This window comes from Anguilla anguilla, chromosome 2 (genome assembly GCF_013347855.1).
Source record: "Anguilla anguilla isolate fAngAng1 chromosome 2, fAngAng1.pri, whole genome shotgun sequence".
Classification (NCBI taxonomy): Eukaryota; Metazoa; Chordata; class Actinopteri; order Anguilliformes; family Anguillidae; genus Anguilla; species Anguilla anguilla.
Window position 1 is genome coordinate 36,199,117 of NC_049202.1, and position 12,694 is coordinate 36,211,810.

Below are 12,694 nucleotides of genomic sequence, written 5' to 3' on the forward strand. Positions count from 1 at the left end.
TGTGTTTTCCTGTCTGTGTTTCCCTTGTTGGGCCGCCAGATGGCGGGACTTCTGTTTTGAGTCCTGCTCCCCCCTGTTAATTGTATTATTGTTGTCTCGTTATTCTATCATTGTTCCCACCTGTGTCTTGTTATCCCCTCCTTTTCTGGGTTGATTGTTTTTTGAGTTCACCTGTGTCTTGTTACCCCCTGTCTATTTAAGTTCTTTGTTCCCTTGACTCGGGTGCTGGTTCCTTGTGTTTGTTTCCTACTTGTGTTTGATCTGTTTGAATGTACCTGCCCTTGTACTCTGCCTGCCTGTGTTCTGCCCTGCCTGTGTTTTTGAGTTCCTGTTTTCTGTTTTATTAAGCCGCGTTTCCACCAAAATTACCCGGAACTTTCAGTCCCAGGAACTACTTTACCAGGAACTAAAAGGTTCCTTCAGCCAATGGTTGTCTGCGTTTCCACCGGGGTCTAAAGTCCCGCAAAGATTAGGCAAATTAGCCCACTGACGTATGAAAAAGTGACGTTGTCGTCGGTCCATCTCTCATATGATTTCTTCTGTAACCCCATACTACCATCGAAGTAGCCTACATTATTTTCTAATAACCGGGACAGCCCGGAGGGGTGTATTCCACTTATATACAACGGGTTACCAACAATGACTATATATGGTTACTTTTGTATTTATAGATTTTTATCGATTTAATCACATGGAATTGAAATATTCTTCTGCAGCCGTTTGGGCATATTTTACCGTTGTCAAGCAAAACTGTCGTTGGTAGTTGAACTTGGACCGTTATGCAACAAATAGGATATAACAGACCAATAGTCAGATTGTAACTGTTTTATATATCCTCTCAAACACATTCATTATGTTTTTATGCGAACATTCGCTTTCATGTCTTGACATCCGAAGCGACAGAATGCATTCACATTTCCAATATAACTGGCAACAACAGCAGAAAACATGCACACGTTGTAAACAATTTGCTGTTTGATTACGTTCTCATCGTCAATTCTATATAGGCTAATCGCAAAATGACATGGATAGAACGAAAACTCGGACTTGCGTGAAAATTTAAATTAGTAGTGGTACAGCCACCGTTTGTTTTCCTTCGAAGTTACTGCTAGCCGAGCAGCGAAGTGTGCCCTCCAGATGCGAACCATGCACCATAAATTAGTCCATAGTCTTCCTGGTCTTTTTGTGGAATTGAAGAATGTCAGAGTAAAATTACGGCAGTCTGAAAAAGCTAAAGGTACGATTACTACAATTAACCTGTTATTTTACCCTGACAAAAAGTGCGGAAGGTGATTTCCAGTTTGCTTTTACTGTATCACCAATGTGAATTACGCAGAACTACCGCATACCTCACATAACTGTATCAAACGTTTTGAGTCAGTTACAACGGGCTAACAAAGAAAATCCGGAAGAAAATATTCAGCAACCGAATTAATCCGTTTGAATGTTTTAGTACGTAATATGCTGTCCCAGCACGAATGCTTAGCATTTTATAAAACGAATACTAAAGCAAGAAAAGAACAGAAGAGCACACGTTATAATTCCAAGACGTTGGCAGGCTATAACCAAAAGTAGGCTACTGCGCCGCATAACATACAAGTTTGATTTGAAGTTATTATGAAAATAAATTGGTTTGCCGCTGCATATTTTCAAACATGGCGGGTAATGGCGGAAAATAAATACAACACAAATGCTGCGAGTACTCGACCAATCAGAAATGTTCAGCGCTGCAAGCTCCACCCAAAAAGTTCCTGTACTTTCGGAAAGTACTACCCCCCGAGCAGGAACATTTTGGGGGGTAAAACAAAGCCCCCGGAACTAAATTTAGACCCTAGTTCCTGCGGTGGAAACGCACTGAGTTCCTCAAAAGGTTCCTAGTTTCGGGGTATAGTTCCTGCGGTGGAAACGCAGCTTTAGATATTTTTTGATTTTGTGTTTTTTCCCTAATAAGAGAAGCACACGTGAGTATCCTCAAAGCAAGGTATTTGTTTATTAGCACTTTTTTTTTACAGTGGGTATGCTTGCTAATTACAGCCACCTGATTGTTTTGGTTCTACAAGCACTCCATCGTTCACTTTGTAATTTAGTGCTTTCCAATTCAGAACATTGCCTGATTTAAACCTGAAGTAATTCATGTAATTCTGGATTTCACAAATATCAAGAACATAATTCCACATGTGCACATCTGTAAGGTCTCCAACAAAACACTGGTTTTTGTCAAAGCCCCCACCATAAGTGTCCTGCTCTTGGCCAAGGATTATGATGGGAATTCCAGCTAGGACTGTGTCGGTGCTGATCTTCACCCTTATGCTGCGTTTTCCATTCACCCACACTTGAGTAAGTCCAGTTCTACCGTCCCAGGTACAGCAGACAGAGTCCCATTCATTTTGATTGTCTGGCATCTCGAAGTCATGCTCCTTATTATTGACATGTACTTGATAATTACCTTTTTTTGGTTTGTACAGCAAAAAGGCGTTTTCGTGTGATGGTGTGGCCAAGGAGAAGAGAGTTTGTATTCTGCTGTTGTCAGGGAAGGATCTCAGGCAGAGTGTCACAGCTGAAAATTGCCCCTCCATATCAGGTGTGAGTGTTGCATATCGAGTATCAGACTCCGATGGGAAGGTAAAAGCTTTACCTGTAAGATCTGTAGGGGTTTCAGAGTGGAAAATAAGTTATTTTATTAGATTTCAAGGGCGACTGCTGAAAACAAAATGAATCATCAGTTTTTCATGAATGGTACAGTTATAAGAGCCACTGTAAGCATGCATAGAATGATTATGACAGTTGGCTCCTTCAGAATTTTTCTGCTCTCACCTTCAGACTTTGTAGAACCGCAAGTGACCAGGAGGAGCAAAACCACCAGCTTCTCCATAACCATGAAATCTGCAAAAATACTGTCTGAAATTGAAAATGAAAACATTTTTGTCTTTCCTTGACTCCCATTTAGACTATGTTTCAGTGCATGTTAGATTCTTCAAAAGAAATATACTGCTTGCTGTTTCCTTTTTCATTTTTATTGAAATAGAGCTCAGCTTTGGCTACATTAACTTGAAAGAGGATCGGAACCAGCCGTCTCCACAAGATTCACATTCACACCCTGAATTCAAACAACATGTGTACTTATTTTCCTCAAATATATACAGCATAGAACAACATAACCAACAAATAATATTTGAAGTAATTTAGAATTATAAAAACAGAATAAAACACTGATAATTTCACTGTGCATTGAAAAGAGATGGAGATGGACTTACTCATACAAGAAATATTTTACTTATCCTGTTCATATGTTTTAACTTGCATGAGTTGGAGTATTTATTGACCAGTTGTTTATTGACCAGCACCCATGTAATTATTAACTTTTTGGCTCTGTAATAGCAAATACAGGGTTATGGGAGGACGATTGCACAAAGCTCCCTTTCATGTGCCCGGAGAAACATAGACCTGTTTAGTGGTGAAATCACAATGTATTGCATTTCTCTTTCCCAAGATGGAGTGAATTTAATGCAAATATTATTTACATGTGTTTCACAACTCACATGTTTTGTGACCTGCAAACACAATTCTATGGCAAGCCGATGGTGCCAAAATGTCTTATACAAAATAAATCTCATCTGTTATTTTTGAAAATAAGTTGGGAGGCACTTGGTAAATAAAACACCCCACTTGGGTTGCACAAGATTTAGTCTCATCTCTCAAATCTCACTGTAAAATCCACCGCCTCAACCATCCTTGTAACAAGTGGTGTCATATGGGGTATGGTCTATGTCACGGTGGGGAGCAAAAGAGACAAAGATGCCACCCAAGAGAAAAGAGGACAAGGTAGAGGAAGCTCATAGGTCAGCAGAAGCCACTAGCTGAACTGAGGACCCAGGTGCTGCGCTGGAGGAGAACCCAAAAGACACCATTGCAGAGTTGGTGATGGGGGACAGTTATCAAAAAGCATACACTACATGGCCAAAAGTATGTGGACACTTGACATCCAACATCTCAGCTTTAATTATGGACATTAATATGGAGTTAGTCCACCCTTTGCTGCTATAATAACATCCACTCTTCTGGGAAGGCTGTTGGAGCATTGCTGCTGGGATTTGATTCCATTCAGCCAAAAGAGCATTAGTGATATTGGGCACTGATTGGGCGATTAGGCCTGGCTCGCAGTTGGCTTTCCAGTTGATCCCAAAGGTGTTGGATGTGGTTGCAGTCACAGCTCTGTGCAGGCAAGACAAGTTCTTCTACACTGTTCTTGGAAAACTATTATGGACCATATGGACCTTGCTGTGTGCCCAGGGACACTGTCATGCTGAAACAGGAATGGGCCTTCCCCAAACTGTTGCGGAAGCAGAGAATTGTCCAGAATGTAATGCTGTTGCATTAAGATTTGCTTTCACTAGAACTAATGGGCCTAGCCAAAATGGAAAAAAGGAGATTGTCCTTTCTTCCTCCTATTGTATATGATTTATGAATGATATGCTTAAGAATGTGCATGCTTGTGATGAGATTATGTGATGGATTGTGTTCCTTTTATTTCATTATACACACATACCAAAAAATAAATAAAATGAAGGACAACAAAAGAGAAAGAATGGCATAATGCAAGACAGAAATCAGTGTAATGTACTGTAACTCTAATATTGGTAAAGTGGTTGAAATATTGAAATGGCTGGATGTGATACATGGGGAATGGGAAGGGGCGTACAGGGGGGTCAGCTCTCAAGATATTGCTGGAAGGGGGCCCACGTGTCACAGAAGGATTGGATGTTTTCGTTAAGCATTGCTGTAAGTTTTTCTTGAGTCGAGTTTTTCCATTAATAAATTGAGCCAGTGGGTTATGGATAGCTTTGTTCTGTCTTTCCAGTTGAGTAATATGACCTTTTTAGCAATCGCTAGTGATATATGAGCATAAACACTCTGTACTGAGGGGATGTCTGAATTGTGGGCAGGTCACCCAGCCATGAGACAGATGGGCTGATAGGGATGCTGGCGCCAAGGATCACTGATGGCTCATGACCTCCAACCTGAATTACTGGATGTATGGGCAAAGCCAGCTTCCATGAAAGTAATGATCTGTCGTGTTTTGGTAGTGTGAGGACATGTCGCTGTATGTGTGTTGCATGAGATGTAGTTTGTGGTTGGTGATGTGAGCTCTATGATCTTGCACTGTACAGTTGAATCTTTGAGTTGCAGGTCATGGAGAATGTGTTATTGCATATGGTTTGCCACTGAGTGTCAGAGTATTGTATATTAAGATCTGATATCCATTTGTCTATTGCTATGGTCAGTGTTGTGCATGAACGCGCTAAAAGAGCGGCGTTCATTGAACGTGCTCATATTTCTGGTGAACGGTGAACTGAACGTATCCTTGTGCAACTAATGAACATTAACGTGAGCTCACGCACTGCTTACTATTAGGCTTGTTTCAGATGACTTTCGGCTCGCCTCGAAAACAGGCGAGAGTAGCCGATTGCAGTCGGGGGAGGAGTCAAAAAGTCAGACACTTCTTGGTTGACTAGCCTGCTCGCCTCGTCCAGCAATGGCAGATATCGCGTTCGCATTCTTTGTTACCGATGAAGTGGATGCAGTAGAAATCCCACTACTATTACATGAAGATGGACATCTGGCAATTTCGGCTAATTATAATTTCGAGACCATTGATAACGTTTGGCCAGCTAATTATTATTATGTGGGGGGTATATGAGAACAGCTAGAAATACTGTAACACTCACGTTCATAGTTTGAATTTTGAACTAAGTTCACAGTCCCAAAAAATGAACAAGTTCACGTTCACTTCTTCGGTTTTTTTAAATTCTATTCTATTCTTTTTCAGTAGAACCTCCTCCTACCCATCCACCCCAAGCCCCCAATCATTGCCACTGCCCACTTCCCAAACTAAATGAATTACTGTATACTACTATAGAATCAATATTCTCCATCAAATTGCCCATAAGTGTAACTGTAAGAGTGTGTCAATGTGTCTGTTCACCCTGTGATGGACTGGTGTCCTGTTCAGGGGTTGTTCTGGTTACTTGTCTACCTGGTGCCCCTGTAGTGCTTGGCCCCTTCATTGCTGCTTGTAGCTATATTTTAAAATTGTAATTGTATTTTAATGTATTTTTTAAAAGGCTCTAAATACTATTTGAAAATGTATTTGGTTTCCGAAGAAAGTATTTATTTAAAGGAATGTATTTTTTAAATACTATTTGTGAAAGTATTTGGTTTTCCAATAAAATAATTTAAATAAATTAAATACAAAGTGTTTCATGTGTAAATGTATTTGAAAATTTACATACATTTTCAAATACAAATACATATTTGTATTTCACCCAGGTCTGACCATTACACAATGGCCATCACACTGAAAGTATGTTGTTTGTTACAACCTGTCTAACAACATTCCCAGACCAGTGAGTAAAGATGCAACATCATTAAGACCTAATTAACTATGTTAAGAAGCAAAGTACAAATACTAAATGCACATGTATTCCATCCGTAAGAAGCCCTAATAAGAGAAGCACACGTGAGTATCCTCAAAGCAAGGTATTTGTTTATTAGCACTTTTTTTTGTTTTGTTTTGCACACTTTACAGTGGGTATGCTTGCTAATTACAGCCACCTGATTGGTTTGGTTCTACAAGCACGTCATCATTCACTTTGTAATTTAGTGCTTTCCAATTCAGAACATTGCCTGGTTTAAATCTGAAGTAATTCATGTAATTCTGGATTTCACAAATATCAAGAACATAATTCCACATGTGCACATCTGTAAGGTCTCCAAGAAAACACTGGTTTTTGTCAAAGCCCCCACCATATGTGTCCTGCTCTTGGCCAAGGATTATGATGGGAGTTCCAGCTAGGACTGTGTCAGTGGTGATCTTCACCCTTATGCTGCGTTTTCCATTCACCCACACTTGAGTAAGTCCAGTTCTACCATCCCAGGTTCAGCAGACAGAGTTCCATTCATTTTGATTGTCTGGCATCGCAAAGAAGTCATGAGCCTTATCATTGACATTGACTTCATAATGACCTTTTTTTGGTTTGTACAGCAAAAAGGCATTTTCGTGTGATAGTGTGGCCAAGGAGAACAGAGTTTGTATTCTGCTGTTGTCAGGGAAGGATCTCAGGCAGAGTGTCACAGCTGAAAATTGCCCCTCCATATCAGGTGTGAGTGTTGCATATCGAGTATCAGACTCCGATGGGAAGGTAAAAGCTTTACCTGTAAGATCTGTAGGGGTTTCAGAGTGGAAAATAAGTTATTTTATTAGATTTCAAGGGCGACTGCTGAAAAGAAAATGAATCATCAGTTTTTCATGAATGGTACAATTATAAGAGACACTGTAAGCATGCATAGAATGATTATGACAGTCGGCTCCTTCAGAATTTTTCTGCTCTCACCTTCAGACTTTGTAGAACCGCAAGTGACCAAGAGGAGCAAAACCACCAGCTTCTCCATCACCATGAAATCTGCAAAAATACTGTCTGAAAATGAAAATGAAAACATTTTTGTCTTTCCTTGACTCCCATTTAGACTATGTTTCAGTGCAGATTAGATTCTTCAATAGAAATATACTGCTTGCTGTTTCCTTTTTCATTTTTATTGAAATAGAGCTCAGCTTTGGCTACATTAACTTGAAAGAGGATCGGAACCAGCCGTCTCCACAAGATTCACATTCACACCCTGAATTCAAACAACATGTGTACTTATTTTCCTCAAATATATACAGCATAGAACAACATAACCAACAAATAATATTTGAAGTAATTTATAATTATAAAAACAGAATAAAACACTGATAATTTCACTGTGCAGTGAAAAGAGATGGAGATGGACTTACTCATCCAATAAATATTTTTACTTATCAGTTGTTTACCAGTTACCAGTTGTTTATTGACCAGCACCCATGTAATTATTAACTTTTTGGCTCTGTAATAGCAAATACAGGGTTATGGGAGGACGATTGCACAAAGCTCCCTTTCATGTGCCCGGAGAAACATAGACCTGTTTAGTGGTGAAATCACAATGTATTGCATTTCTCTTTCCCAAGATGGAGTGAATTTAATGCAAATATTATTTACATGTGTTTCACAACTCACATGTTTTGTGACCTGCAAACACAATTCTATGGCAAGCCGATGGTGCCAAAATGTCTTATACAAAATAAATCTCATCTGTTATTTTTGAAAATAAGTTGGGAGGCACTTGGTAAATAAAACACCCCACTTGGGTTGCACAAGATTTAGTCTCATCTCTCAAATCTCACTGTAAAATCCACCGCCTCAACCATCCTTGTAACAAGTGGTGTCATATGGGGTATGGTCTATGTCACGGTGGGGAGCAAAAGAGACAAAGATGCCACCCAAGAGAAAAGAGGACAAGGTAGAGGAAGCTCATAGGTCAGCAGAAGCCACTAGCTGAACTGAGGACCCAGGTGCTGCGCTGGAGGAGAACCCAAAAGACACCATTGCAGAGTTGGTGATGGGGGACAGTTATCAAAAAGCATACACTACATGGCCAAAAGTATGTGGACACTTGACATCCAACATCTCAGCTTTAATTATGGACATTAATATGGAGTTAGTCCACCCTTTGCTGCTATAATAACATCCACTCTTCTGGGAAGGCTGTTGGAGCATTGCTGCTGGGATTTGATTCCATTCAGCCAAAAGAGCATTAGTGATATTGGGCACTGATTGGGCGATTAGGCCTGGCTCGCAGTTGGCTTTCCAGTTGATCCCAAAGGTGTTGGATGTGGTTGCAGTCACAGCTCTGTGCAGGCAAGACAAGTTCTTCTACACTGTTCTTGGAAAACTATTATGGACCATATGGACCTTGCTGTGTGCCCAGGGACACTGTCATGCTGAAACAGGAATGGGCCTTCCCCAAACTGTTGCGGAAGCAGAGAATTGTCCAGAATGTAATGCTGTTGCATTAAGATTTGCTTTCACTAGAACTAATGGGCCTAGCCAAAATGGAAAAAAGGAGATTGTCCTTTCTTCCTCCTATTGTATATGATTTATGAATGATATGCTTAAGAATGTGCATGCTTGTGATGAGATTATGTGATGGATTGTGTTCCTTTTATTTCATTATACACACATACCAAAAAATAAATAAAATGAAGGACAACAAAAGAGAAAGAATGGCATAATGCAAGACAGAAATCAGTGTAATGTACTGTAACTCTAATATTGGTAAAGTGGTTGAAATATTGAAATGGCTGGATGTGATACATGGGGAATGGGAAGGGGCGTACAGGGGGGTCAGCTCTCAAGATATTGCTGGAAGGGGGCCCACGTGTCACAGAAGGATTGGATGTTTTCGTTAAGCATTGCTGTAAGTTTTTCTTGAGTCGAGTTTTTCCATTAATAAATTGAGCCAGTGGGTTATGGATAGCTTTGTTCTGTCTTTCCAGTTGAGTAATATGACCTTTTTAGCAATCGCTAGTGATATATGAGCATAAACACTCTGTACTGAGGGGATGTCTGAATTGTGGGCAGGTCACCCAGCCATGAGACAGATGGGCTGATAGGGATGCTGGCGCCAAGGATCACTGATGGCTCATGACCTCCAACCTGAATTACTGGATGTATGGGCAAAGCCAGCTTCCATGAAAGTAATGATCTGTCGTGTTTTGGTAGTGTGAGGACATGTCGCTGTATGTGTGTTGCATGAGATGTAGTTTGTGGTTGGTGATGTGAGCTCTATGATCTTGCACTGTACAGTTGAATCTTTGAGTTGCAGGTCATGGAGAATGTGTTATTGCATATGGTTTGCCACTGAGTGTCAGAGTATTGTATATTAAGATCTGATATCCATTTGTCTATTGGTATGGTCAGTGTTGTGCATGAACGCGCTAAAAGAGCGGCGTTCATTGAACGTGCTCATATTTCTGGTGAACGGTGAACTGAACGTATCCTTGTGCAACTAATGAACATTAACGTGAGCTCACGCACTGCTTACTATTAGGCTTGTTTCAGATGACTTTCGGCTCGCCTCGAAAACAGGCGAGAGTAGCCGATTGCAGTCGGGGGAGGAGTCAAAAAGTCAGACACTTCTTGGTTGACTAGCCTGCTCGCCTCGTCCAGCAATGGCAGATATCGCGTTCGCATTCTTTGTTACCGATGAAGTGGATGCAGTAGAAATCCCACTACTATTACATGAAGATGGACATCTGGCAATTTCGGCTAATTATAATTTCGAGACCATTGATAACGTTTGGCCAGCTAATTATTATTATGTGGGGGGTATATGAGAACAGCTAGAAATACTGTAACACTCACGTTCATAGTTTGAATTTTGAACTAAGTTCACAGTCCCAAAAAATGAACAAGTTCACGTTCACCTCTTCGGTTTTTTTAAATTCTATTCTATTCTTTTTCAGTAGAACCTCCTCCTACCCATCCACCCCAAGCCCCCAATCATTGCCACTGCCCACTTCCCAAACTAAATGAATTACTGTATACTACTATAGAATCAATATTCTCCATCAAATTGCCCATAAGTGTAACTGTAAGAGTGTGTGTCAATGTGTTTGTTCACCCTGTGATGGACTGGTGTCCTGTTCAGGGGTTGTTCTGGTTACTTGTCTACCTGGTGCCCCTGTAGTGCTTGGCCCCTTCATTGCTGCTTGTAGCTATATTTTAAAATTGTAATTGTATTTTAATGTATTTTTTAAAAGGCTCTAAATACTATTTGAAAATGTATTTGGTTTCCGAAGAAAGTATTTATTTAAAGGAATGTATTTTTTAAATACTATTTGTGAAAGTATTTGGTTTTCCAATAAAATAATTTAAATAAATTAAATACAAAGTGTTTCATGAGTAAATGTATTTGAAAATTTACATACATTTTCAAATACAAATACATATTTGTATTTCACCCAGGTCTGACCATTACACAATGGCCATCACACTGAAAGTATGTTGTTTGTTACAACCTGTCTAACAACATTCCCAGACCAGTGAGTAAAGATGCAACATCATTAAGACCTAATTAACTATGTTAAGAAGCAAAGTACAAATACTAAATGCACATGTATTCCATCCGTAAGAAGCCCTAATAAGAGAAGCACACGTGAGTATCCTCAAAGCAAGGTATTTGTTTATTAGCACTTTTTTTGTTTTGTTTTGCACACTTTACAGTGTGTATGCTTGCTAATTACAGCCACCTGATTGGTTTGGTTCTACAAGCACTTCATCATTCACTTTGTAATTTAGTGCTTTCCAATTCAGAACATTGCCTGGTGTAAATGTGAAGTAATTCATGTAATTCTGGATTTCACAAATATCGAGAACATAATTCCACATGTGCACATCTGTAAGGTCTCCAACAAAACACTGGTTTTTGTCAAAGCCCCCACCATAAGTGTCCTGATCTTGGCCAAGGATTATGATGGGAGTTCCAGCTAGGACTGTGTCGGTGGTGATCTTCACCCTTATGCTGCGTTTTCCATTCACCCACACTTGAGTAAGTCCAGTTTTACCATCCCAGGTCCAGCAGACAGAGTTCCATTCGTTTTGATTGTCTGGCATCTCAAAGAAGTCATGAGCCTTATCATTGACATGTACTCGATAATTACCTTTTTTTGGTTTGTACAGCAAAAAGGCGTTTTGGTGTGATGGTGTGGCCAAGGAGAAGAGAGTTTGCGTTCTGCTGTTGTCAGGGAAGGATCTCAGGCAGAGTGTCACAGCTGAAAATGGCCCCTCCATATCAGGTGTGAGTGTTGCATATCGAGTAGCGGATACCGATGGGAAAGTAAAAGCTTTACCTGTAAGATCTGTAGGGGTTTCAGAGAGTGGAAAATAAGTTATTTTATTAGATTTCAAGGGCGACTGCTGAAAACAAAATGAATCATCAGTTTTTCATGAATGGTACAGTTATAAGAGCCACTGTATGCATGCATAGAATGATTATGACAGTCGGCTCCTTCAGAATTTTTCTGCTCTCACCTTCAGACTTTGTAGAACCGCAAGTGACCAGGAGGAGCAAAACCACCAGCTTCTCCATCACCATGAAATCTGCAAAAATACTGTCTGAAAATGAAAATTTTTTTGTCTTTCCTTGATTCCCATTTAGACTATGTTTCAGTGCAGCTTAGATTCTTCAGTAGAAATATACTGCTTGCTGTTTCCTTTTTCATTTTTATTGAAATAGAGCTCAGCTTTGGCTACATTAACTTGAAAGAGGATCGGAACCAGCTGTCTCCACAAGATTCACATTAACACCCTGAATTCAAACAACATGTGTACTTATTTTTATCAAATATATACAGCATAGAACAACATAACCAACAAATAATATAAAAATGTATAATTATAAAAACAGAATAAAACACTGATAATTTCACTGTGCATTGAAAAGAGATGGAGATGGACTTACTCATCCAAGAAATATTTTTACTTATCCTGTTCATATGTTTTAACTTGCATGAGTTGGAGTATTTATTGACCAGTTGTTTATTGACCAGCACCCATGTAATTATTAACTTTTTGGCTCTGTAATAGCAAATACAGGGTTATGGGAAGACGATTGCACAAGCTCCCTTTCATGTGCCAGGAGAAACATAGACCTGTTTAGTGGCGAAATCACAATGTATTGCATTTCTCTTTCCTGGGATGGAGTGAATTTAATGCAAATATTATTTACATGTGTTTCACAACTCACATGTTTTGTGACCTGCAAACACAATTCTATGGCA

General features: G+C 39.7%; 2 protein-coding genes and 1 pseudogene across 4 annotated transcripts; all 3 read right to left on the minus strand.

The window, feature by feature from the left end:
- Positions 1–1,794: 1,794 nt before the first annotated feature.
- LOC118220330 lies at positions 1,795–7,736 on the minus strand (annotated as a pseudogene).
- Positions 1,967–3,359, minus strand: LOC118220333 (C-reactive protein-like). Of its 2 annotated transcripts, none has more exons than XM_035404185.1 (3): positions 3,255–3,359; positions 2,815–2,898; positions 1,967–2,653 (listed from the first exon to the last, which is right to left on the minus strand). In XM_035404185.1, the coding sequence occupies exons 1-3, from the start codon at positions 3,256–3,258 to the stop codon at positions 2,025–2,027; spliced, it is 717 nt and encodes a 238-aa protein (XP_035260076.1). In that variant the 5' UTR covers positions 3,259–3,359; the 3' UTR covers positions 1,967–2,024. The 2 variants fall into 2 exon arrangements, with proteins under 2 accessions (XP_035260076.1, XP_035260077.1); XM_035404186.1 differs by having other exon boundaries at positions 1,967–2,644; positions 3,255–3,331.
- Positions 7,737–11,075: 3,339 nt separating the features above from the next.
- On the minus strand, positions 11,076–12,490 carry LOC118220329 (C-reactive protein-like). Of its 2 annotated transcripts, none has more exons than XM_035404178.1 (3): positions 12,376–12,490; positions 11,946–12,029; positions 11,076–11,773 (listed from the first exon to the last, which is right to left on the minus strand). In XM_035404178.1, exons 1-3 carry the CDS (start codon positions 12,407–12,409, stop codon positions 11,151–11,153), a joined length of 741 nt encoding a protein of 246 aa, XP_035260069.1. In that variant the 5' UTR covers positions 12,410–12,490; the 3' UTR covers positions 11,076–11,150. The 2 variants fall into 2 exon arrangements, with proteins under 2 accessions (XP_035260069.1, XP_035260070.1); XM_035404179.1 differs by having other exon boundaries at positions 11,946–12,014; positions 12,376–12,455.
- Between the last annotated feature and the right edge of the window lie 204 nt (positions 12,491–12,694).